We start from the raw sequence: 27,213 nt of genomic DNA, 5'->3' as shown, positions 1-27,213 counted from the left end.
TTTTTTTATTAGCGTTTTCTTGCAAACTTTGTTATCTGGTGGAAGGATTGTTAATCAAATCCATCTTAAAAAATAAATAAAAACAATATCACTATACATTTGCAAACTTGTTATCACATATTTATTGCATCTGAGGAATGTATTTTGAGCAGTGCTGCCCAGAGAGGTTATTAGTTATTTCTAGGACCGAAAGTCCGACCTCCAGCGGTTCAGAGGCGTCGGTGCTGCGGTCGGACTTATCACCGCGGACTAACAAAGCATTTGTTCAGAGGCTGCTGTGACGGACCGTTGAATCAGGCACGAGCGGGATTTCAAAGCGCTAAAACGAAATCCAAAAATATCTCCCTATTTAAAGATAAATTGTCGTTAAGGTCGCGTGATTGAACAAATTTACTGTAACTTTGGACGGAATAACAGTTATTATCAGGGCACACAGGCGGACGTTGGTCAAGTGTTTCTCCTACGTTGTTCAGGTAAGAAAACTCTTAGGTGGACTGAGTTTTTAAACCAGATTCCATTCTTTTCTTACTTTTCGACTTGTTTTAATTAATTGGGGCCCTTTTGGGGCGTTTTAAGTCCTTTGGGTCTCTCGCTGAGGTTCTGTGGAACGATAACTGATTTTTAGGTTGGACAGGTGGGTCTTCATTCACATAGCGATAGATGGCAAACACATCAGCTAGAACCCGTAAGGACCTGGGTTCAAAACCACCATACGGGATGCTCAAACCTACATTTTTAAAGAGCATTGAACTTTGTTTAATTTGAGAGATTCTTCGCATTTTTATTGCGATTCTTCTTATATAACTATCACTAAATTAGTTTTTTGGGGGAAATATCACGTGATACACAGTCTCATAGATACTACATTGACGCATTTGTCAATCACATGCCACACTAATAAAGTTTTTTTTCTTATCTTTCAAATTTAATCTTTAGTTTTTACTCCCTTTTTCTTTATGCGTATCATGGTGGTTTCATCAGGATTTTGTATAATTGAGCTGCACAGCCTTTTAGGTAATCGAGCAACTATTTGTAAATACAAATTAAATGTTTTTATTTCATCTGGATTTTTTTTCTAAATTTAATTTCATGATCAGTGATCAATAGGTCAGCTACTTTATGATTTTTTCTTACTTAAATGCCTTTGCATTGGTCTAAAATTTCAACAGAATAAAAGGATAAGAGTAGTAAATACAATTCAAAAAGGTGTAAACAAACTCGCCATAAAGCTGCTTTTAGGCTTCTGAGGGTTTTCTAGTGTTTTTAAATTGGAGGAGGAAGTCTGCTGACTCCAGGGTGTTTGTCATTGGGCTTTAAGGCAGCTCTGGTTTCCACCCTAATAGTATTTGATAGATGTAAGACATGTGACTGTATAACAGAAATTCCATTATCAGCAGTGGATGATAGAGTCTCTGTGTTGCAGTGGAGCTCAGGCTGTGTGGGCTGTGGGTGTCTGACCTGACCCCAGACCTCGCACCAGTCTCTGTGGTTTCTGGTTAGTTTGAGAATGGGACAAGTAAGCCAGCTTTAGACAAACACAACTGTAGCACTACTACAACTAGGGCTACTACTACTACTGCTGTTGACATTGCTGCTTTTGCTAGAAAGAAGGATTTCAGTAAAATTTTTCTATCCGGTTTAGTTGTATATTTGTCTGACATTGATGTCACGATTCAAACATGTTCTGAAATGGTGTAGTTTATTTGAAAATTATCATTTTATTTTATTCAAAACCTGGACGAGTCTCGCATACCTGCCTGTTATCAATACAATTAAATAAATAACCGAAAAGCAAGAGGTTGCAACCTTACACTGTTGTTCATTACATTACATACACCTGTGTGGTTACACAGAGGGGGCCTTGTCTAATCCTCTCTGGACAGTGCCTCATTTTCTTACATTGATTTTTTTTCTTCTTCTTCCTTTTCTTTTCCTTTAAATCCTGGCTCCATGGCAACACTGTTCCTGTGCGGAGCTGCTGTGACTTTTGCCCCCCTCTGCTCAGAAAACAAAGGCATGAAACTTGTGGAAGGGGGTTGGAGAACAGGGGAGGAGGGTTGAAAAACGGAGGCACTTTATGTGCGAGAGTGGAACGGAGGAGGGTAAAATAGGAAGGTGTCTGACACGGAGGCTCCAGGGGAGGACTTTATTTCTGCTGCCTGCAGCCCAGCTCCACACACAGAGAAGAGTTATGAACCTGAGGGCAGGGCCATTGGCTGTATCTCTGTCTGCACGTCTGAACTTCTAAATGGAGCCATCTTTCTGCAGTCACTGTGGTATAGAGACTGCAGAGCAGGAGCAAGATTTAGACCTCCGTGTGGCTATAAATCAATTGTAAAGGAAACTTGCTTTTTTTTGTTGGTTTTTACTCTAAATTTGTCTTTTTACTTGATTTCTCAGTCAGACAAAAGAGGCTGCCCCCTCCCTGTTGGGGTTGGTGTAGAAGAATGAGCATTGTGAAGTTGTATACACAGTAGCCATGCATATCTCTGTGAGATTTGTTGCAGAGGACAATCATTTGAACTAAATGATGTTTATAGTCGTTTTGCTGGTGTGGGTCAGAGAAAGACTCCCGCAGAGAGTGAAAAGACAAAAAAGACAGTGTTGCTAGGCTCGTCTCTCTCTCCTGGTACCAACATCCCCACACTGGCTCTGCCTTTGCTGGTTCAAAAAGTCATCCCTTTCAAATTTCTCAATTTTCTTGACACTAGAAAGCAAGTGTTATGTCACAACCAGTAAAACCTGTTCAAATTGAGAACATCCAAGCAAGTACAGAAAACAGACTGGACACAGATGCAGAATGGGGGCAATAGAACAGCACTCATTCAGAGACCAAACAAAAATCAGTGAAAGAGTAGACACTGAATCTTGACCATCTTCTTGAAAAAAATGCCCATTTTTAGCTGTAGTTAGGCTGTCAGACAATCCATCGAATAAACTGGTCTTCATTTTTTTCGATCCAATGAGCTATAGTTGGTGGGCAGGTCCTAAACCATAGCTCTATTAAAAAACAGCAGAAAGACAATAAATAATACTAAAAATATACTCTTACTTAAAATATGAATAACGTTGTAGAGTCTAATAGCTGACAGGAAGAAAGATCTGCAAAAGCGCCCCTTCCTGCAGTGAGGTGTTAAAGTATCTGAATGAAGGAGCTCCTCGGTGCATCCATGGTCTCATGCAGAGGAGGATGGAGAGGATTGTCCATGATGGATGCGATGATCTCCGCACCAGTTTGTCAATCCTCTTCCTGTTCCTGCCGGTGCATCCACCCCCCAGGAGCTCACTACGTAGAAGAGGGCAGATGGAGCAACGCCATCATATAAACTCTTTGGATGTATTCAGACTGGACACATTTGGTCCGATAACCCAGAACAAATTTTCCGTCTGAATACACCTAATTGGTCCCTGGTCTGTTACCAGGAACCTCTCTCTGACCCATCTCTGGAGGTGGTCTCGGTTCGTTTCCAGTCGGACTGAGCTTCGTTTTGCTCTGAGATTCCTCTGCCTGAATACAATCCGTCCTCGGAGCGGAACAACTGAACCAAAACAGCCACCGTAGCTGACATAAACAGAGTAGGAATGTAGAAACAGATGAGTCATGGACAAATGTAAAGCAACGATTGTTGTTTTATCAAACAGAAAAAAGGGTCCAAATCTTTACTTAGAAAGTTTATTTTAACACTGCTAAAAACACTTCTTAGATGTTTTTCGGTCTGTAATTACGCAGAGCGCTGCTGTGACGTCCCCCTAAAAGCTACCTTGTAGTTTCCTTAACGGAACCAAAACCATGAAACGCAGCAACTCATTAAAATGTGGTTGGATGAATGCAGGTTCATTAAAACAACTTTTAATGTCACACATGGCTTTTCACACTGTTTTCCCGACAATCTATATGTATAAAAAACACTTATCAGCGTACCTTCATACCCAGAATCTCTTCATCACTGCAGTTGCTAGCATCGTCTAGTTAAAGCACACATGGCACGTGTTCCTGCCAGTAACCGCCGTGCAGCATGCCTCCACTGTACCAAAGTAACAAGTAAAAAGTGTTGTTCCCCACGTTCAAAACTGGTAATGGAATTATAACGTTTTGATAAGTTAACGGCCCCGATAAGGAATATAAAGCGCAACATGTCCGTCTTTTTCTTGTCTTTTGACCCGCCTTCGTAGTTCCTGGCCAATGACTGACGAGCACTTTAGTCACGTGGTTTGGTTTAAAAGCTTTGATCTGTATCAGAACGTGCCACTTGATGCCAGTCTGAATACAAACAATGAAGAGGGCTCAATCCAGAACAAAGGATTTTTCCAGTCTGAATACACCCTTAATTTAAGAGTCCAGGAAACTCTGAAGGACCCCAGACTCCCCAGTCCCTCCTACAATCTCTGGTTGCTTCTTCGACAGCATTTTGTTTTTCCCAAGCAACAACAACTAATTGTGTAAACAATGCACTCGCAGATAGCTTTTTTAGACCCAGAATTGGTGGAAAACAGTCCCTAATAGAGTAGCAGGCAAGCCAGTGGACTCATTTGACCTATAACAAAAAGTCCATGTCCACCAAAAACAGGTTAATTATAAGAGAGTAACAAAACAGAAACATAAAAACAAGTAAGCTAACACGGAGCTACCTGGCAGCCTACCGTGGCGCCAGTTAACAAAAAAAACTTCCAGTTGTCGAAATGATTGAGTGTGTGGTATATTTAGCTACACATAACTTAATTTTTGGAAGTCTCACAAATAAGTCTGTGTTAGAAGGTGTTCCATGTGGAGTTAGTCATTTCAGGTGTTGCATCACTGACATTTCCTGATTGTTTTTGTTTTATTACTTTTGTTTACAGATTTGGACATCTGTAAGCCATGTTTGACAAGCAGCACTACGACAGCCCGCCAGTCTACAGTCCTCCTTTCACACCTCCATCCAACAATGGCTTTGGTCCTCCGGGCAGTTTTCATGGCAATCAGAGTGATTTTAATGCCTACCCTCCTCCACCAGGATCCTACTACATCGAGGACAGACCACAGCACTTCTACAAATGGCGGTCACCTCCTGGGATTGTTAAAGCTATGATGGCTACAGTGATAATAATGTGTGTGGGCATATTTGCCTGCGTGGCTTCAACCCTCATGTGGGACTATCAGTATGGCTATGGCGCTGGAATGGGTTATGGTTCTGGCATGGGCTACGGCAGTGGATACATGGGAGGCAGTTATGGATCAGGATATGGGGGTTATGGGGGTTATGGGGGCTACGGAGGTGGCTATGGAAACTACTATGGTTCTAACATTTCCCCGTACTCTGCTAAAATGACCATGATTGCCATGGCAGGCATTAACTTTGTTGGAGCAATAAGCTTCTTCATTGCCAGCTTCTCTAAATCCAACATAGTTCGCAGCAGGAAGTTCTATCTGGCAGTCCTGATAAGCTGCATCATCATGTCCATCCTGCAGGTAACGCTCATTTAGTCGTTTTTCTTTTGTTTCTTTGTATTAGGAAGGGATTAAAAAATAGATTATCACAATGAAACTTCACAAAAAAGGCTGTATTGGTTCATCAAATCCATCAATTCATTTTATTTAAAGCAATTTTCACGAAGAGCATTTTGGATTTAACTGACCAGAATGTCAACAGAATGATATGCTCTATAAATGTATTTCTGCTGTTTCTCATATGAGAGCTGCCACACATGAAATTTGCAGTGAATCTGGCAGAGGTCTTCCACCTGATGCCTTTCCAGAAGCAACCATACTGTTGATGAATCTGGCCTCCAACTGGCAACTTGCTTGCCAACTGTTTGGACCCCTCCAGATACTATTTGTTTCTGAAAAAAACAATTCCTTTCATTTTAGCAGCAGCATTTAGGTTTCATATAATTATAACTCAATTGACAATGGAGCTTTGTTTTCAACTTCTCACTAAGGAGGCATTTATTGCAACTCCACCAGACGTCTCCCTTGAAATACTTTTGCTGTTTCCAAATCTGGATAAAGGAGAAAGATTGTGACAAAAAAGGCAAAGTCAACCAAAAACAGTCATTTGTAGTTCCACGCATATTTAGCAACTTTTTTCTCCCCCACATGGACATTGTTCCTCTCTCTCTGTTACAGCCTTTGCAATTACATGCATGTGACTCAATGATGAAAGTTACCTGATGACTTCATCTAGTAACTTTTAGCCGCTTTCGAGACTGCCAAAACGCCTTTCTATAGTGATGTGAGGGCCGGAGTGGATTTTTAGTCCGGTTCAGTTTCCTCTGAGCCGCACGCAGGGCTGTGACATGTTTGCTCCGTACATGGTTTCAAAATGAGATAAATAAAACTTGAACAAACAAACAAATTAAACATTATCATTTAATAGATTAAAGGAAAAACACAAAAGCTGTGTGTGAGAGAAATTAGAAATAAATTACATTTCATGTATTTTTTAACTGAATTTATTATCTTCTCACATATTCTTAAAATAATTTCTGCAGAAATGCTTCTTTTTTTAAAAAGATTTTCCAAACATGTTCTATGTATTACTATCTTAGAAAAACCTCAAATTTTCAATCAGGACTGGACTCTGACGATTACAAAAACACACTTTTTTTTCTTTACACCATTCTGTTTGAGGTTTCAGTTGATCTTGGAATTACTGTACTTTCAGTTTTGGCTGAAATTTAAGTGTCAAACATTTATTTCCTACACTAGAAGTGCTGAATATGCAATGGTTCATGTTAGCTGTTATATACCTGGATATCTGTCATCATAGCCAAATATCTCAACCACACTATTGGGTTTTGTGCAGAGGAGAAGCCATTCTGACATGGTTTTTTTTAGAGAGTATAACAAATGTTCTAATCAAGAAGTGACGATACTTATGCTGACATGTACTTTGTCAATTACCATGCCAAATGAGACTTTCAGAGTTTAAGTTGTTTGCTTTCTCAATTGCACAGACTTATTATCCCTAATTTGAGCTTTTCAGGAATTTCTCAATTTCAAAATGTCTTAATTATTCAGGAATATTTAATATCTAAAAAATGTGAGCTGTGACAGTTATATAGATGTTGATAGTTCTCTATATCATCACTGATCTACGTTTACATAGATTATTATTATTATATATCTATTTTTTTGAAATTAATGAACATATTTAAGCATAGTTGCATACATAGCACAATTTAAGATGTTCTCTTTTAATCTCCACTTAGATTACACAGCCTCAGATCAGAGTTACTGTTATCTTAAGCTTTGTGTTCTACTTTGATCAACTATCCCCAAGATGCATGCATCTATTTTAAGGAAAACGGGGAAAGCCTTTTAGTAAAGTTTTAAAGCATTTTTTTAGGATTAAAAAAAGCATGCATCCTGGTTGTTCATCCTGGTAGTTCAGTTTACATTTCAACTTTCCCTTGGCACTTACCGTATGTTCAGTACAGGATGTTAGATAAGATGTTTCCACGTTGTCAGCGTTTGCCTAGTCGGCAGTATTGTTGCAACAATTTTGCAGATAGAGACATCATGCGATGTATCAGCTGATATTCTATCAGAAGGATTGAACATGTCTGAGTACGTCTTATCTTTTGTCTCTCTTAGGCCATCATAAACATCGTTTACATCGTCGGTGTAAATCCAATGGCCCAGAGCTCCTCCAACATCATGTATAATCCAATGCTCATGATGTGTCAGAACCTCTACCAGACCAGCTACTCCCAGATGGGAGGAATGGGAGGCTTCCCCATTTACAACCAGTACCTGTACCATTACTGCTTCGTGGACCCACAGGAGGTCAGAAAAATGTTCTGTTGACATCAAGTTTTCTATTTTAACATAACCTAGTTCAGTAAATGGAAAATCCCCAAATATCTTTTCATTTTAGGCTGATTATAATCCATTAGGAGTCCACTCTAAATTTGAATGAAGAATTACCTTTGATGTAAGCTTGTCGTGTTCTTTTTAAATTGCTTCTTTTCTGTTTAATCAAAAGCACAAAAGATGCATGTATTTTATTTATATCCTAAAATAAGTTCAAACCTGAAGAACAGCCGGAGCATTCTGTTATGATGTATTTTCATGAGACTTTTATTGCATGTATGTTTCAAAAGCATAGTTGGCTTTTTTGTTGCAAACTGTAATATCAGTGTGTGCCTGTACTTTTTGTACCTTGATAAGACAACGTTATCACAGGGCCCTTTTAATGTCATTCCCTTGTTCTTTGCTTTTGTAGGGAGTTGCTATGGTGTGTGGGTTCCTGGTCGTGCTTGCTTTGGGGGTCGCTGCTTTCTTTGCTTACAAAACGAGGGGGAAGATTTGGCGCTACGGAAAACCAAATATCTACTGGGAGGAGCCTCTCGTTGGTGGGAAAGCCTCGGAGGGAAGGGATGTAGAGGACTGGGTAAGAAGAAAACAATGTCTACGATTTCACTGAATTCCTCAAGCTTTAAAACTAATCAGATTTTTCTTTACCTAAACAAACCTTGAACGGAGCATGCAAAGCTTGCAGTCAGAAATATCAGGGTCACATTCAGTCTTTTAATCCGGACCAGAATGGAATACAACATTCACTGGCAATTTGATTAGATTATGAAATGATCAACAACAGCGCATTGTGGTAAAAAAAATATTCTGCAGACGAAGTGACCTATATGCTTTTCCTGTTTGCCTCAAATGGCTCTCCTGTTTTGCCAAGTGATACACTACATTTCAGTCTTCAGGCAGCTATGTAGGTCATGCCTGTCATAGAGTTTCTTCTGCTTAGAGTGTCATCAAGTATAAATATAGGTGTGTGATTGTGGTGTTACAAATGCAGTAAATAGCCACGCAGAGCCTTTTTTGAGGTTTGTCCGGCAGATGACTTTGTCAGATGGCCCAAAAAGGTTTTGACTAGTGTTTTACTAGCTAACTCTCATGGGCCTTTTGTAAGTTGAAAGTGCAAGAGGAGATCCTTGTCCAACTTTCTGTCAGTTCAGAGAATCCAGCAGGAATATGCGTGCACTATAGTGAGTGTTTCCTCTCAATGAGTCACTTTGTTCAGGGTCACGGCTGATTGCAGCCTGTGATTATGGGCTGTGGGTCTACGACCTGGTTTCACTCTAAGGAATCATTAACCCCCTGAAGAGATAGTAAGCAGGCAGGTGATTTCTGGAGAGCTTACTTTGTGTTTTCAAATGTCAACAACGTGCTAGTCATGTAAGGCTGATACCTGAGGGAGAAGTTAATCATTTCTTTCACCTTCCGTGTTTCAAAAACATGTCTTTGTACAGAATGAAAAGGGTTGTTTTGAAGCACGATTACTAGAGTGTTGTTGTATTTAAAAGCTATGTTTTCTTAAACCAAATGCAAAGATTTTAAAATAGTATTTTTGTTGCCCACAGAAATAAATACACTTTGTTTTTGTGTATGAAAACTGCTTGGCTATCACAGATTAGCTTAAATATATTTTAGAAAATCAAAACAAAGTTTTGAATATTCTGTAAAGTTTCTTTTAAACATTGATTGCTGTCAGTGTGCAGTTTTCTGTTACATTTCCAGCAGTTAGTGTTTGTAAAGTTATTTTTGTGGTGCTTCAGACATGCATTATGTAAAGTTTGAACTAACTGCATCACACAGTTACCAAAGTTTTAAGAATTTCCACATGCTCAACCTTAATGTTGTGTACGTTACGCAGAAAACAAAGCAGGAATGTGTAAGACAACTAAAGAATAAAGCCTTTATTTGTTTCACCACCAAATATCTTCCCTGACTAATGTAGTGAAGCTGAAATCTAACAAGGGAAATGAACACACAATGACTTTAACTGAATTCACTCATTTCCCACTAATTGGTGCACTACACAGGGCGTTCACCATTTTGTAGGGGTGTCTGAATCTACAATTCCAAAATCCAGTGCCCTGATAATTCCTAAGAAGTGTCTGCAAAAAATCAGCATGCATCCATGCTCTCTAGATTGGCAAATACAGACCACAATATTTTATTATTTTAACGATTTGTCATCTAAAAAAATGTATGTATATCTTTTCTCTATAAATTATCAAAGTTTTTCTTTATAAGATCACAGTGGGTTTATAACTGGTCTTTGTAAAATGTTCATGTTTATTGGGTTTTTACTTTGGCAAATGGGTGATGTCATAATAAAAAGTAAAAAAAAGGTATGTGGGCATGTGTCCAATTTGCATTCAAATCCAGGGCATTTGATAGTCTTTCAGGTGTTAGTGAGTGAATTCGGACATAGCGAATGTAAAAATATGAAGCAAATGGACCAGAGACACTGATGACTGATGAGAAGCAGCTGTGCTGATTGAAAAGCCAGGTGTGACTGGAAGTAAATGAGGAAACAAAATACTGGATATAAAACATGAAAGAAGCAAATCTAGAAGCAGCAGAACAGACCTACAAACCGAGCTGAATGTCAGATTAATCCAGGGTTTCATAAATCAAAGGAATGGGTTTAGAAAAAAAGCAGCAACACAAGAAGAAAACCATGATGTTCAATTAACCAATAAAAGATTCAGAAGTAACTGAGTTAGGCTGTCTGTGGGATAGAGTCGAAAACGGCAGAGGCAGCTTTAAACAGACATATGGCTATATTGGATTATATAGAGCCTTTTGTTTTGAAGAGATTATGTTATTGCCTACAGTCCAGCTTCATATTCTCAGAGGTGATTCCTATGGCTGGCAAACCAAATCCTCTGACCGGCATTAGCGTCTAACAGTGTAGTTATGCTCACTGATGTCACTGGAATTCCTGCTGGCATTGCAATTAGGCCTGATTTTCACTTCACATAGAAACTTAAAGCACCGTTTTTTTGAGTTTCTGTTGTAAAAAGATCATTTTTCAAAGCAATCTCAAAGATTAAATCAAATTTTCTATGTTGGAGGACTTTTTTTTTTTTTACTATATCACCTGAAGATTGGCAATTTTAAAGAAACAGATTGTCCAAAGGTTGACTATATTCTTTACATAAATTTATATTGTCATAGACATCTGGCTGTAGTCATCATACATGCAGTCCTGAAGTGAAAAAGTACACCCCAATGGAGGCTTTAAGGTTGGTTTTTAAACTACAAGACATGTTTAGAAAAGAGACATTGGTTCTTAATCCATTTGAGACTGCTCAAACATGTTGGAAGGACATTCAAGTTGTTTGAAATAACAGCTCAACATTATTTTTTAGTAGAAGAGGAAACAATTATAGAATGAGTCAATAGGGGTAAAATATTGTTGAGCATTTTACTACAAAGCGTGTTTCGTGGAAGTTAATGCCACTCTGGCACCACAACCCAAGCTTTTCAGTAACAGTGTTCCCATTTTCTTAGTATTTGCTTCACGCTTTAAACACTGTTGACATTAAACTACATGATTCACCCCTGAGCTGGCTTGATTTCAGCTAGCAGTTTCATTGATGTGACTGTTGGCTCTTGTGTTACAATCAGGACAAAAAGCAGCTCCTTAAAGTTTCCTTAATCCTCAGACTAACAAATATATTCCCATGATTTAAAACCATTTAGTGTTTATAAAATTAGTCATTAAGCAAACGGCAGATTTTCAAAAATATGATAATTTCCTTTGTTGATGAAAATATCAAGTGTTGTGTCTGAAGTCTTTTCCTTTCTCCTATTTCTTGGAGGAGGTTGCTACTGTGGACCAATCTGGTCATTGCTCGCTCAGAAATACATTTTTTGCAGTCCATCCAGTGGTTAAGATTTGTGGCTTTAGTTTTGTACCAAATGTACTTTTTGGAGGGGTTTGGCAGAAAAATTAATTGGAACTTTATTTGAATACAGCCTTTTCCTAATTTTGCACATTTTAAGAAAGAAAAATATAAAACTGTTTATAAGATTTTTTAAACAAAAAGCTTATAGACCATGCTGCCATTAGGTTTTAGAATACATTTTTTAAAGGATAAAAAATGCCGAAATGCTGTGCTCATTACATCCTCAAGGCTGGTTTTGGGTTTTATGAAATGCAAGATATTTGATGTTTCATGCTTGCCTGCAACAACAGGAACAATGTTTGTCTTTTTGTTATTTGTTCTGGTCGTTTGAGAAGCTCAAGTGCACACGTCCGGTGAAGTTCTCGTAAGACTTTCCTGGAGCAGTCCATTCCTGAGAAACATAAAAACAATTTATGCCAGACTTTTAGTAAGGGTGTAAATGGCTGCTAGTTAGTTAGCTCAATGAAGAGAAAAACAAACATTTGGAGAAAGAACTTTTTTTTAGAAGATATTGATGAACAAAAGAAGTAGCCATACACATATTCAGTGTGCAGCCCCACACAATTTTCCCCAATTCTCACACGTTTAAGCAAAGCTTGTTGTACTACATATGAAACCAATGTTGGACCAATGTGAAGTTTGTTCCGTCCAGTAGCTGGACAGACATTTCAAAGCGGAGAGCCTCTTATGCTGGACAGATTTTATTGATAAACACTGTTTGGGTTTCTACTCTTTAGACAATCAAGGTGTATATTTGTATACACTCCTTTTAAAATTGAGGCCAAACTTTATTTTTAAGCATTATTTATTTTCCTTTATTGACTTGAAATAAAAAAATGACTTAATTGTAATCATAGGATCCTGCCAGTGGGAATGTAGAGCTATCCTTTCAAGGGGATTGCTCCTGTGAAACATTCAGGTTTGTAATAACGTTAGCATCTGCAGGGATCCTGCTCAAGCACTTGTCGTTTGATTTCAATCAATGTGAGAAAAACTAGAAAACCCCTATAAAGATCAAAAGAAGAAATCTTTGACTTTAGAGGCCTCAGTTAGCCACAGCAGTTGCCACAGCCACAGCAGTTGAAGAAAAAGATGGAAAGAAGCTCCAATTTCCCCATTTTACAATCCAGGCTTAAACTTTGTGACAGAGTGTCACCTGAGGGGATTTTGAGTCTCTGCACAGGGCCAAAAAATAGATTGGTAACCTTACAAAGGAGCAATTACCTTTTTTTTTCTTCACAAACTTTAACTCAATAAAAGTTGTTTGATTATTTTCTCACTATGGTACAATTTATCCCATTTTTGAATCTAGCATAGATTGATTTTGTAATTATTAAAAAAGTTGTGAAAGGGAATTTTTTGCTTTTTATGGCTTTGTTTTGCCTCATAATGACAGTGTTATGCTGGGTTGGCCTGACATGGGACATGCCTCTGTTCAGGAGTACAGCAAGGCTCGGGTGGCTCGGATGACCTCACAAACGGCCTTCATTGAGCTTGGCCAGGGTGGGGTGGGGGAGGCATTGTCTCTAGTGGGTGATATCACCAGAGCGGATTCCAGAGGGTCTGTCTGTGTACTGAAATGTTCCACAGCTAGAGAGAGAGAAAACCTCCATGGATTAAAACAGCGGTTTGAAAGTGCACAACAGTCAATTGATGGTCAGTAAAAAAACAAACAATTGTGTCCTCAAAAGAATGTTACATGTAAATAAAGGGATTTAACTTGTAATTCATTTATTTGATAGTAATGATACATCCAACCAAGAAGAAATAGTAAAGAGGATAGTTAATAGTTTTTTTAGTCCAAGTGATTCAGATTTTGGTGATCATTCCTGAAACAGAAAGTACAAATTCTGTCATTTTCAACCAAAAATTCTTACCTTTAACAGTAAAGACTAGGTTCAGATAAATAGCAAAAAGCAGGTAGACTAACCTACTTACAGTTGCAGTTGACCCGACATGTCACCCGACTTTATTTGGCTTTTTATGATACCAACGATGTAAAAGGGAGATCAGAGAAGACCAGTCTTAGGAATCTGAGCAATGATTTATATGTGATACAGAAATATGTACAGAAAAAAGAAGTCCATAAGTCTTTGTCGGTTAGGCTCTAGGCTAATGACGTCTTGGATGCGTGGGATAAGCTTGGACCATAGATACACAAACACCAGAATCTAGATGCTGATGGGGGCCAGATGATGGCAAAACACTGCTCCAGGTGGAGAACAGGGCTGGCGAGCCGACTAGAATGCAGAGACAGCCATCCATAAACTTAAAGGCAAAAATATGACATGGATTGGCAGATGGGAAAAGTAGGGCAATTTAGGTACTGACTCAGAATGATGGCATAACAATGAGTGGCATGCAGAGGGAAGTAACAATGACCCAGATTTCTTGGAAATTGTGCCAAAGCTTCACTAACATTTATTCCTTGGAAATGAGAATGTTTCTGTTTTCTGCTCCTGCAGTAAATGTATTACTTTTGATATTTAATTTAAATATTTAAAACATAAATTCTGGACGTTTTTTTGAGTCATAATTCAAGGTCATATGCAATTCTCAATTGAATCTGTAATTAGCAATTTGATCATGCATTTTTTAATTGACAACTCAATATGCAATTTAGTATGGGAAGATGAAAATTCATTTTACAATTTAGAATGTTTTAGAATTGAATGTGACAGTGTAAAAAATAAACTACTAAAACTAAAATGAAATCAATTGCATTTTAAATTGTCATTGTTTTTTTCTGCATCCTCGTGATGTGATGCATGGGAGACAGGAAACATGTTTCTACAACAGACGTGTCTGGAACTGAGAGGAGGAAAGCTCTTCCATCCTCTGCGTTAGGATGTTCCAAAGTCAGATTTCAAGTAGGAAGTTACAGGTGGGTTTTAGCAAATTAAGGGAGGCGGTAGGCCTCGCCCTTATGAGAGTCTGACAGTTTGCATTTCAATTTCTATTTTGACACAAAAAGCTCGATGCTATGCAAATGAAAATGCATTACACTGAGGGGACGCTGTCTTGCAATTTCATTTGAATTTGACACAGAAACAGCATGGTACTTTACAATGCAGTAGATTTCACGTTACTTTAAAATAAATATAAAGCAAAACGTCTTGAAATGTAATTTTAAAAAAAAATGAATAGTAAATTGCAATGTTGCATTTTCAAAATGAATGGTCAAATTATTTATTGAACTATAAATTGCAAAATGCATTGTCATTTGAATTATGGCATCATTATGACCGTTTAAAACACAATTGATTTTGTTTTTATTTATTGTTGTATTTTTATAATTGTCATTTTCAATTTTAATATTGAATTCTAAATTGCAAAATGTATTTTCATATTCCAAGCCTGAATTGCATATTGAATTGTCAATTGAGAGTTGCATGTTACTTTGAATTAGGCCTCAAAAGAGCGTCCATATTGATGTGCAGTAAAATGGCATTTGTTCCCATTTTTCATTTAGAGCAGATACCATCAGAAAGACTCCTATGTCATGTTTCTTTTCAGGACATGTCTCTTCTATTACTCTGCTTTTTTGTCATGTATTTGTGTTCTATACTTATTTGACGTTGATCAAAGGTTCAGCTCTGTCCTTATATCCTTGAAGATCAAGGTTCTTGTTGGTCCTCTAGTTATCCTGGCCCTACCTGCTGCTGATTATCTGAATCAGATGTGTTTTGCCAATACAAAGCTGCAAGAGCAGGGTTGGTTAGAAAACAAACAGAACACTGGCTCTTGAGCAATGCAGCTAGACACCTTTAGTATAGACTTTCTTTTTTTTAATGAAATATTCTCTGCTTGAAGAGCAGTTCTGCTCCTTCTGGGTTTTTATCCATAGACATTAAACTGGCTCAACTCCATCTACTGTGCAGGAGCCAAACTGTACATGCTTTTCATGTGGGTGTCGCTATCAGAAACCCGCCATGTTAAATACAGGTGCAGTCTGTTATTAGGGGGGAGCGTTGGTCTGAAGGGCAAAAGGTTTTGGACTATTGCCACAAAGTTGAATAAAATGTCCCTGAAAGTTTGAATCGTCGGTAAAGAATAAATGTTTCTTATTTCTTCTTGTCATGAAGAAAATGTTGTTTAGGCTACGTTCACACTGCAGGGCTTAATGCTCAATTCCAATTTTTTTTTTTAAATCGATTTTTTTGCAAGGCCGTTCACATTTCCAATTAAATGCGAACTGACCCAGAAGTGACCCGCATGCGGAGAAGAGTACTCAACGGGGAACAACTCGTTGTTTACAGAAGTAGCTAACGTTAACAACGGATGTCAACAACAGTGTTGTCAACAGCGGAGCCCTTTTTTTTCAGTTATTACATTTATTTTCACAAAGAAGCCAGCACAATTACAATCTTCTCATTTTAAGAAATCATTGGAGCCAGGATCGTCTGCACCCACTGTTGTGGAATGGGGATGTGTATGTGCTGGGACCGCACGCGCGTGTGTGTGTAAGGGAGAGGAGAGAGCGCGGGCAGCGCAGGAGGAAGTGACAGGGGGCAGCGGAAGTGTGTTGGGGCCACGCATTCCTTTTGTGTGTTACGGAGGAAGGAGAACAATAATAAAAAAGGTTTTTAAAGAAGGTGACTCTTTATTAACCCGCTCTGGAGAATCTGAGGGTCTGAACGGGGAAGTGAACCCCGAAGGAGGGTCTGCCTTCAGCCTTGGAGAACGTCTCCCCTGCACTTCTGACCACAGTCAGAAAGGAAATTAAGTCATTGCGGGAAAGATTCAACACCACGCTCGGCCGTTTCGCTGGAAAATTTTTCAAAAATCGCCCGGTTGCGATAAGAGCCCTCGAGTATGGCCTGAATAGAGCTGTCACCCTAAATATTATTCAAATCGGTGATCTTGCTTCCCTTCCACCGACTGGTCTCAGCAGCATGATCGTCTGCCATGGTTGATGTTTATGTTCTTGTTCTTGCTACCTCGGATTGGATCTGTGTCATCCAGACTGTCATGAAAAGATCAGATACAGGTCGCATAGGGGCATAAAAATCGGAATTGGGTCGTTTCAGCTAGGGTTGAAACGATTCCTCGAGTTACTCGATTACAAAAATTCCTCGAGGCTAAAACTCTGCCTCGAAGCCTCGTTAAATTCCTATGACGCGCACTATACGCGCGGCGCAGGGATTTGATTGTGTCACACGGACCGTTTATTCACACGGACCTTTCGAATTTAGTTGGCGCGATGGCAGAGAATAGATCTACAAATAAACGGCAGAAATTGTCTAAAGTGTGGGATCATTACATACTTAATAAAGAAGAGAAAAAGGTGCATTGTTTCCACTGCAAAAAAGAGCTGGCATATCCGCGCGTGCCGCCGGCAGCGAGCGAGGGGCGGCGTCAGCCGCTCCGCGCCCCCTCCGCGGCGACCAGCGCGGGCCGTATGGAGTGATATTTCTGCCACCACGTTGCACACAAAACTTTCTAAGTTCAACACAAAACTTTCTAAGTTTTTTGCTCAAAAATTTTTTTTTTTGCTTTCAAAAACTTTTTTTTGCTTTCAAAAACGTTTTTTGCGTTTGCAAAACACTTTTTTTCGCATGCGTTGTGTCAAATCTCGCTTTTGTTCTATCTTTGATTTTGCTGACTACTTTGAGCGCCACTTAGCGTGATATGACTGCCACTGACATCGCCAAAAAGAAATTCGCAAGCGTTGTGTGTCATCTCACTTTTTTCCTATCTTTGCTGAGTTAAGTTTCGGTTTGACGTCACCAAGCTGCCATCAAACAGCTGCTGATTGGGCCAGATTCTAACCAATCACATTGCCATATGAATCTAACATGGTGTCTGCTGCCGAGGCTGAACCAGCTCTTTTAACCCTCATTTTTATATTTTTGGATGAAGACGTTTTCATTTTTTTAAATATAATTTTAACAATAATTCATACTGTCTTTTTTTAGCATTAGTTCATTTTTATTCAGTTAAATTTTTGAATTTATGGCTGAGGATCTCCTGAAACTGTAAAGTTTATCTGCTGACATTAAATCAACAGGTCTGTGTGATCTGTGAATCCTGCAGAGCAAATTATTAGTGAAAAGTGTGATTTTCTTTAAGGTCTGTTTGTTAAAACAAAACAATAAAAAATTTAAAGCACATATTATTTTATGCTGCACACGTGTTTGGGATCAGATGAACAGCAGTAATAAGCAGAAGAATGATGGCTCACTACAGGAAACTCAATGTATATAACACAGAAGAGGCATTTTTTGACTTTTATTATCATTTATGTTTTAGAACTTGTAAGCGTTTGTCCAAAGTTAAAAAATATTAGTAATAAAAAATGCTATTTTCTCTTAATATTTCAACAATTTTGACTAAAATAAAACAATAGTTCAGATACAAATCTTAAAAAGTGTTGCTTCCCTGCTGGACGGAGTCAGAGCTCGGACGTTTTTTTCTTCTGCAGACAATTTAAACACGTTCCTCACTACACTGACATGAATAAATACTAAACTCTGTTTGATTTTAGCTGCTTTGCTGCTCCTTCTGGGTTTTACTCTGAGAGAACCGGGCCAGAATCTTTGAAAACAGCAGAACCCTGTACGAAGAGAACCGACACAAAGTCTAAAGTCCATGTCTGCCTCGGCGTACCGTCAATGTCCGTCAATAACCCTTAGAGACACTTGATTGGTTAGAATCTGGACCAATCAGCAGCTGTTTGATGGCAGCTTGGTCACGTCAAAACGAAACTTAACTCAGCAAAGATAGGAAAAAAGTGAGATGACACACAACGCTTGCGAATTTACTTTTGGCGATGTCAGTGGCAGTCATATCACGCTAAGTCACGCTCAAAGTAGTCAGCAAAATCAAAGAGAAGACAAAAGCGAGATTTGACACAACGTACGCGAAAAAAGTGTTTTACAAACGCAAAAAACGTTTTTGAAAGCAAAAAAAAGTTTTTGAAAGCAAGAAAAAGTTTTTGAAAGCAAAAAAAAAAATTTTTTGAGCAAAAAACTTAGAAAGTTTTGTGTGCAACGTGGTGGCAGAAATATCACTCCATAGGGCCGCGGAGGGGCCGCGGAGAGGCAGGGGCTGGGACAGGCGGTAGCTCGCCTTTCGGCGGACCGCGAGGCTTCTTTAAGCATTGCAAAAATAACAAAAGCATTATTTTTACACGAAATATAAACAATGATAATGATCAAATATGTTTTTCTGATTCTTTTATTTTTAATGGCCTTCTACTTTGGTGTTGTGCCACCCTTTCAAAGTCTTCTGTCCCCCCCCCCATACAAAATGTTCTAGCTCCGCCACTTCTCAAGACCAACTTAAAAACACCAAAAGTAACATTTGCATCAGAGCGGATCTTTAAAATCAAATGCTTGTTCATTTTAAAACCACATCATTTTTGTTATGCATTGTTTGTTTTGGTTGTTCAAAAACACACACAAATCGTTTTATCTGATTACTCGATTAATCGATCGATTAAGTGCTAGATTAATCGATTACAAAAAGAATCGATAGCTGCAGCCCTAGTTTCAGCCTTCAATGTGAACGTAGCCATTGTTTGCGGAATGCGTCGACCATTCCAGGACGTCAGGTTAACACCACCACAACAAAAGTTCACACTTTGGACTAAGCTACTGCACTCCATGATCCTTATTTTCTACTAAAAAATAAACTCCTTTTCTCTCAAAAACAAACCTCCACTGATGCTGTAGCAACATCAGATATATTTGGATGAAAAGTAACTCAATTTTTCATGCATAATCTCCTCAGAGGGTAAATATGATGAATGCCTTTTAAGCCGTAAAAACACACAGGTGGGTCTGAGCTCATCTGGAAAATGGCTGCAGATTTTTGTGATTAGAGCTTCTCTCAAAAATCAAATGTCCTTTGTGTTTATGTGTGTCAGTCTAGGGAAGTAGATTTTAGAATAAATTCTGCTCTGCTTTAATTTCAGTTTTAATGCTTTCTGGGAAAGATCTCTGCTATTACATTCTCTCCAAAACATTTGTTTAAGTGAACCATAAAAAACCCCCACTGAAAATCTGTGAGCGCAGAACTAATGGAACAATAGAATAAACACATAGAAGGGTATTTGTTACAGTCTACTAAAAAACACCTTGTTTTTAAAAAATCTGATTAGATCTGGTCACTGTGCAAGCTCCACTGAAGCTATGTGGGTTCATGTGCCTTGCTCAGGGCACCTCGGTGGGGTTAAGAGGTTACACATCGATAGACTCCATTTTCAGCTTTGTTTTCTGGCTTTCACGTGACTGGGATATGCAATGAATAGTAAATCTTTAGGATTATTCTTTTCTTGCATCATAATATCTGTCTGGAAATCCTCCTGATGGGTAAGCCTCTCCCCCGAGCTGCACACTTTTATAATCCGTAACATTTTACCAAATATTCCTAAGAGTAGCCAAATACAATTCTTTACTGCTCAAAAACAATATTTGTAGCTTTTCCTGCTCACTGTTTGGTCAAAGCACTTGACCAAACAGTGAGCAGCCCTGAGGCTTCAGTGAGAGGAATTCCACCATCTGGCCGGGCAGGAAAGGCCATGAAATGCAGAGCGAGATGTCTGTTTTTGTATGTCTGCTGCTGTTTGAACATGGAGAGGAAGGGGAGATCCGCTCCAGGTGTTCGTGACAACAAGACACAATGGATAGGAAAAAACTGTTATTATTTTAGATTGTTTGGGGTTCATTTGATCAAAAGTAATTTTTTAAAACCTTATTCAGCTAAAGCTTTTTACAATCCTTTTAAGCGCTGCCCATCAAATACAGTTTTTTTTACCTTAGTTTTGTATTTTGACAGCTTTCAGCCTGTTGCTCAGACTACTGAATAACCAGAAGAACACCAAATCTTTTACATTCTAAGAAAAGGAAATGAGGGAAACGTGTTTCTTTGAGCGGCCATCAGTGGGAATTACCCCGGCTGTGCTGCAGTCTTTGTGTTCAGGTTGTTACTCCGTATCTGCTGAACACGTTCTTCATGTGTGTTTCCTGTCTGCTGTAGGTGAACAATGTGGAGGAAAGCCACAGCATTCAGGACGCCCCAACCCTGCTGGTGTCAGAGAAAGGGGGCGGGCCTCTCAATGCCTCAGCTAACAGCGTCATCTCCTACTCTCCTGTCAAGGTGGACGGCACCTCCTACACTGGGGATGACAACCAGTATGTCATTTTTTAAATTATTTTATTAAAAAAGCAAATGCATTTATAACAGCAACTCCAAAAGACAAAAAACCTAAAGTCATACACCTTGTTCCACATTGCTAGAATATTAAAAATTATACTCAAATGAGAAGACTTTTACTTTGAAATAATATTAATTGAGTTGACGTAAGAAGTAGGTTTCCAAATAATTACTTAAAAGTCACCACTAAAAGAACATGATTTATTAAATCCATAACCAATAGAATCAGATAAAACATTAATTTATGTATCATTTATCTGTTATTTAATATAATCAAATAAAAACTGAATATATTAAAGGAAAACAGGAACATTCCCTTGTTTTATTGTTCATTTCAGATTAGACTTTGAACTTTTTGTTACTAACTGTTGTCAAATAGTGCAAAAATGTTTTTTGTTTAAAATACTGCTGCAACATTTGAGTCTGATCTCTGTAAAGTATGAATGCAGTGAGTGGAGGTCTAAAGTGATGACTTGCAGAAGCAGGTATAATCAGGAGTCTGTTTTAAATCCCATAAAAACATATTGCCCTGTCGACAAGAGAGAGCTGTGTGTGACCTTTGAGCCTCCGCTGGAATAATCGCCCTTGATCATTGCAATCTCTGCGGTGCAGAAAAAGCTGGATGTTTATGAACGACTGCATTTGCGTTTCTGCAAACTAACCAACAATTTGTTTATAATACTTATCCTTCTATTGGTGTCTTTGTTTTGTTTGCATCCGTTCTTTTCATGTGTATGAAACAGTGCACTGAAAAGAAATCAGCCTCATCTCAATAATGTCAATACTGAGCTTTTATTTCTAAGGGGAAACCGGGTTTGAGGCGACTCAAAGTGCAGCGCAGTTTCCTCTCGTGCAAAGTAAACAGGGCTGGACTTTCATAAGCAGAGGAATGTTAGTCTGGAGAACAGCAGTGCTGTTTGACATGATTCGCTCCTGTAATATCTGTGCCGTTGGATTTGGATTCCTCCATAAATCCCTCCAAGCCCACAAATTGAGTTTGTTCTGTCCGGGACTTATTAAAGAGCTGTACCTGCTTCCTGGTTACTGAAAGGCTCCATATGGCAGGAATAACCTCCAAATGTTCTTAGCATTTATCCTCCATTTTCCTGAGGTTTCCAAGGGCTTTTTCCCTGCATATTTTCAGCTAAAGTCACTAATTCACTTGTAGTTTTGAATTGAGAATGGTTTCTCAAGGTGGTTTTTAGAATGAAGTTGGTTTACATCAGTGCTTCTCAATTATTTTTTGCAAGGCCCCCCCTAGGAAAAAGAAAATGTTTCACGCCCCCCCCACACACACCCCCCCACACACACACACACACACTCCCGCGGTGACAATATATTTGGTTAGTATCTATAGAAATTGTGTAAGTATACCTAAAATTGTATCTTTTACCATTAACAAAAGAAAAAATCAAATAAATCCACTTTCAACAAATATTACATTTATTCTGTAATATTTGTAATATATAACCCTGTTATAGTCTAAAACAGAAAAGTAGCTTAAAGTGCCTGAAATAAAAAAATATGTCAGTCCTTATTTAAACTAGAAATATTTTTAACCAACTGAACCTTTTGATGCAGAGAAAAACAGTTCAATCAATAAATAATATTAAAGCTAAATTGATCTGAAACATTAACACAGCAGCACCAATAAATTTAACGTTTTTAGTCTGAAGAAATAGGTAAAGAACACTGTGCTGATTTTTTTTCTAAATGCTGGATTGTTTATTTATGATCTCTTAAAGTGCAGCTGTTTTACTGCATTACCTGCTGTCTTTATGTCAAATACTGACACCAACTAAACGGCAGGTAGACAAAGAATACATTTATGGAAAATAAAGACACGTCATCAAAATGTCTACAATAGTTCATAAAGAATGACATTAGTACCATGAGCTGAGTCATCTAAAGGCACGTGATGATCCTGGTGTTGCGCAATCTAGCGCTCTGCGTGCGCGTTGCACCTGGCAGCCTGAGCCCCCTACCCCTCCCCTCTGCTTCTCACACACGTAGCCGGGTGTGACAGGAGACAGGAGCAGCTGCAGGGACGGCAGTTCACAGTTTCAGGCTGTTACAAACTCTGTCATATAACAGATAATAGCTAACCAATAGTGGTGCAGATTTTTTTTCCAAGCACTGTGTCGCTGTCACCACCGTGCCCCCTTCAAATTTGCGCCGTATTACTTTTGCCTAAAACCGCTACTACTGCGCGCCCCCCCTGGCATTGCATCGTGGGGGCGCGCTCCACTATTTGAGAAGCACCGGTTTACAGTAAGAATACTAAAAAACATTGTTTTCTTGCATAAAACTCCAAGCAGAAATAATAAAATCTTGAATCCAAATGGATTAATCCATTGAGATTTTATAAAATATTAAATCTAAAGAATTGTGTTTTATTTTTTTTAATAAAAGGCTAAGTTTAAAAGGAGGATTTGAATGTTTTATTATGACTAGCATCTCCTTATGGAAATTCAGTGTTTTCATTGTTTTTCTATCCTCACAGATATTCAGAAAGAACAACCAGTAGGCCTTCAGAGGTGTTTTCTTACCCTGAAGGAATAAGCTCCAGCCCCTCAGATGAGACCAGCGGAGGTCGCAGGCCCTCTGCCCACAGGGGCAAGAGACGCCGGCGTAACCCGGAGCTGGACGAGTCTCAGTACGAAACAGAATACACCACCGGAGGAGAGACGGGCAATGAGCTGGACATGGAAGAATGGGAGAGGTGAGAACTTGTCTTCATTAAGGGTCACCTTGTCTTTTAGCTTTTCACAGATGAAAACAGGATTTATCAAGAACTGGACTTTTAGATAAGAGTTAGAAACCACTGCAGGTCCTCTGGAGCTCCCGCAGTACCAAACCCACATTCTCACACATGAGAGACAGTAACTACGAGTTCAGCTATGCAGCATTTGTTTTCTAGAATCTAAAGTCAGAACACATTTTAGCTCCTAAACCTCTCAACCTGTTCAAAAAGGTGTCAAAACAAACTGATAAACCGCACAGTCTCTGTTAATCCTCTCAGGTATGCAGTTTTTCATGCATTCTACTCACACAATCAGAGAATTGGGACAAAGGTACAAACAGGGAAGTACAAAGGAGTTTTTGATTGCATTTCTCATGCAGAAACATTTCAATTCAAACACAAAAGTTTTAGGATTTAGGTTTTAGGATTGATTTTTTTAAGGCTAAAATGTTATTTCTTCCTGTCTTTTTATACCTTTTGGAATGTTCTCCTTTAGCATGTACCCCGAAATCACAACAGATTCTCAGCGTCACGACTACAAAAGGGAGTTTGATGCCGACCTTCGAGAGTACAAGTGGCTGTGTGCTGACATGGATGACATTAACGATCAGCTGAACAAACTCAGTCGGCAGCTGGACACGATGGACGACACCTCCTCCAAATACCAGGTTTGACAATTCCACAGAAAAGACGCCCTGTTTCAGTGTCCTGAAAAAATCAGTTCCTCGCTATGTGACTCGCATCATGCAGGAGGAGGGAATTAAAAAAAACATCAAATTGAATTCTCTTGCTCTTTTTACTATCAGGATGTTCACTCTCCTGCCACGCTAATAATTTCACACCTTTACCTTTGCATTGACTAATCTAATCAAAGCTCAAAGTTCAGTATAAAGTCTGGAAATGCTGCAGCTCACAGTCCAACTGGTATCTATACTTTCCTGATGTGATGAATAAACTGTCAAAAGAACTGAGTTCCGTTAGACAAATGGTCCATTTCTTCTTCATCAAACATCATTTTCTGAATGTCGGATCACTTCTGTTTCTCCCATCTATGAATTTCATGAACTCCAGAAGCTCTTTTAGCCAGGAAAAATCAATATTTGTTCTTCAAAAACAATATATTTTTACCAGTGAGAGTTAAAGGAAAACAATTTTTGGACTCACTAGTTTGGTTTTGATGCTTTTCTTCCAGGCTGTTGCAGATGAATATAATCACCTGAAGGATCTGAAGCAGGTCAGATGTTTACTGAGTTTTTTGTCAAGTGAATCAAAGTGTTTTGCTACGTTCAAACCGCCCTCAGCAACGCACATTCAAGCCATCATTTCCAATGAGAAGTCTATGTAAACGTGTCTGTTCAGGCCTCAATACTCTGCCGTTTACGCGTCGTTACGCTAGTTTTTAACTCAGTTTTCAGGCTCTACGTAAAGCACGCAGCCATTGACCGCGCATCGAAAGTTAAACCAGTTTAACCAATCAGGGACTCGGATTTAGTAGTGACATATGGAACTTAATTCATGGAAGTTCCAACTGTTTGTGAACAAATCACAGAGGAGCAGTTACTAATTGCGGTTGGTTTTTTATCACAGCAAGTCTTTCATATATCGGAATAGAGCTGTGAAAGAAAAAGCCCGGTGCGAGACTCAACAGCTTTTCCCTGCTGTAATATTTCACACCAAGACTCTCTCAACTGTGAGTACATGCACTAGTATCGGGTAGCGACAGTCTGGTGTGGACACCATATGTTAAAAGCGTGTTCAAGAAACCGCGTACGTTGAATTCTCGAATGTGCATCACATGCTCGGTGTATACAGAGCGTTAGATGTTTAAAGAGTTTTTATTGCAGTATTTGATTGCAGTCCGTTTGATTTTGTGCTGTTGGGTCTCTACAGACACCAGATTACCAGTCGAAGAAGAAAGAGTGCCGCAGGCTGAGACGCAAGCTCTTCCACATCAAACGCATGGTGAAGCAGTATGACAAAAACCACTGAAGTTGCCCCTCCGTCCTCACTCTCCACTCTGCAAAAGCTTAAAGACACACTCCAAAATACTGTGCAGACTGTCACATGCTCAGACCAAAGTTACAGCATTCTCATGGCGCACCAATGTGGGGGAAAAACTGTTTTCTTTGTTTTTGATTGTTTGCTTTTGTCGGTCCCTCACATGTTATCAATACCTGTGCAGAAATATAGAACAAACAATTTTCATTCATTTCAAGTTCTCTGAACATCAGATCAGTGCTTGCTGCACGTGCACACCAGAGGGTGCGGGTTCACGTGTTGAAAGACAGACTTTCAGTCAGTCACCTGTGATAAGATTGTGCTTCTTCTGTGCAGCTGTGTGCTCAGCAGGTTTGCAGCTTTGTTCAGAGGTGGAGCACTGCTGTGTAGTGATGGGTGTGGCAGGCTGCAGGGGCCACTTTTGAGCTTTCAAGATAAAGATCATCAGTGTTTATAGCTACTTATACCATGGTCCGGGTGAATACTCGATTCTGATTGGCTGCTGGGTGTGCATTAACACCTGATAACCGCACGGTGAAAAAGAAGTTCCGGTCACCTAGCTTAAATGTTTTGTATCACTGCGCTGGCTTCTTAAAAACAACCTTTTGCTTCATCATCTGGACAAAAACAAGCGGTAAGAGATGAACTTTCTCTCTGAACTGATGCTTTATTCAACCCATCGGGACGATCAGCATATATATATCACAGAATCTTGACTGCAACAGATGACACATAGTCCGCTTTTTGTGAGAAAAGCGATCCAAATCGGGGAAAAAACGAGAATTAAGGACTAAAAACTGGTTAATATGTATTGCTTTTGTAAGTGACCATGGTATAAGCAGGTTAATGGCCTTTGAAGTGTGCGTTATTACTTTTTAACGCACTTCGCATCGGACGGTTCAGGCTTCCACGGCGTGCGCTAAAACGTAATAACGCACACTTCGTCGGACATTAACCCTTACCTAACTGTCAGTGCACTGCCTGCTGCTGTTGTTTTCTTTTCCTGTTTTTAAAATTTTTGTTTTGTAAAAACTGTGATAAAAACCAAAAAGAGGGCACAAAGCAGCCAGTAAAGAATATGTGCCATTGTTGGATTTTATAGTACAAACCTACAGTGATTCCAGTTTGTTCAATATTCCCACAACCAGTTTACAGTATGCCTGTTTGAGCAGTCCTTCAAGTTTTTAGATGTTAGAAAGGCTTAATACTCATTAATAAATAAGTGTTCATTCAAAATCTACTGAAGCTATGCAAATTTAAAAGATTAACCAAAAATGTTTTTTTTATATATTTTTCTATATTACAGGCGTTTCTCGTAATTTGATTTTTTTTCCAATTCAAATTGATTGTAGTTTTGCTTTAATCCATGTTATTATTAAAAATGTACTGTACATGTTCAAATAAATCCTGATGTATTTGCATTTTCATGAAGAACATCGTTTCCATTTTACCAACTTTCTGCAAGCCATTTATTTTTGTAAGAATTTACTTTCTTTGATGAAACAAAATACTGTTATTGTAACAGTACAATTCCTTAAATCGTGTTGTCTAATATGTAACTAATAAACAAATCTAATTCTGTGAAAAGGAAAAATGTCAGGTTTTTTGTTTTTGGGTAA

The 27,213-nt window shown here is 38.8% G+C and overlaps 1 protein-coding gene across 1 annotated transcript; it reads left to right on the top strand.

The window, feature by feature from the left end:
• The first annotated feature begins 123 nt into the window (after positions 1 to 123).
• On the top strand, positions 124 to 27,188 carry si:ch73-61d6.3 (occludin). Its single transcript, XM_023954283.2, has 9 exons — positions 124 to 473; positions 4,840 to 5,449; positions 7,577 to 7,768; positions 8,208 to 8,375; positions 20,677 to 20,831; positions 23,357 to 23,575; positions 24,093 to 24,264; positions 24,789 to 24,830; positions 25,487 to 27,188. The coding sequence occupies exons 2-9, from the start codon at positions 4,859 to 4,861 to the stop codon at positions 25,583 to 25,585; spliced, it is 1,638 nt and encodes a 545-aa protein (XP_023810051.1). The 5' UTR covers positions 124 to 473; positions 4,840 to 4,858; the 3' UTR covers positions 25,586 to 27,188.
• The last annotated feature ends 25 nt before the right edge of the window (positions 27,189 to 27,213 follow it).

Source organism: Oryzias latipes, chromosome 4, assembly GCF_053564925.1.
Source record: "Oryzias latipes strain Hd-rR chromosome 4, Olatipes_Hd-rR_3.1".
In the NCBI taxonomy this organism is placed as follows: Eukaryota; Metazoa; Chordata; class Actinopteri; order Beloniformes; family Adrianichthyidae; genus Oryzias; species Oryzias latipes.
The sequence above is the reverse complement of the archived record's forward strand: the minus strand, read 5'-3'. Positions and strand labels throughout refer to the sequence as shown.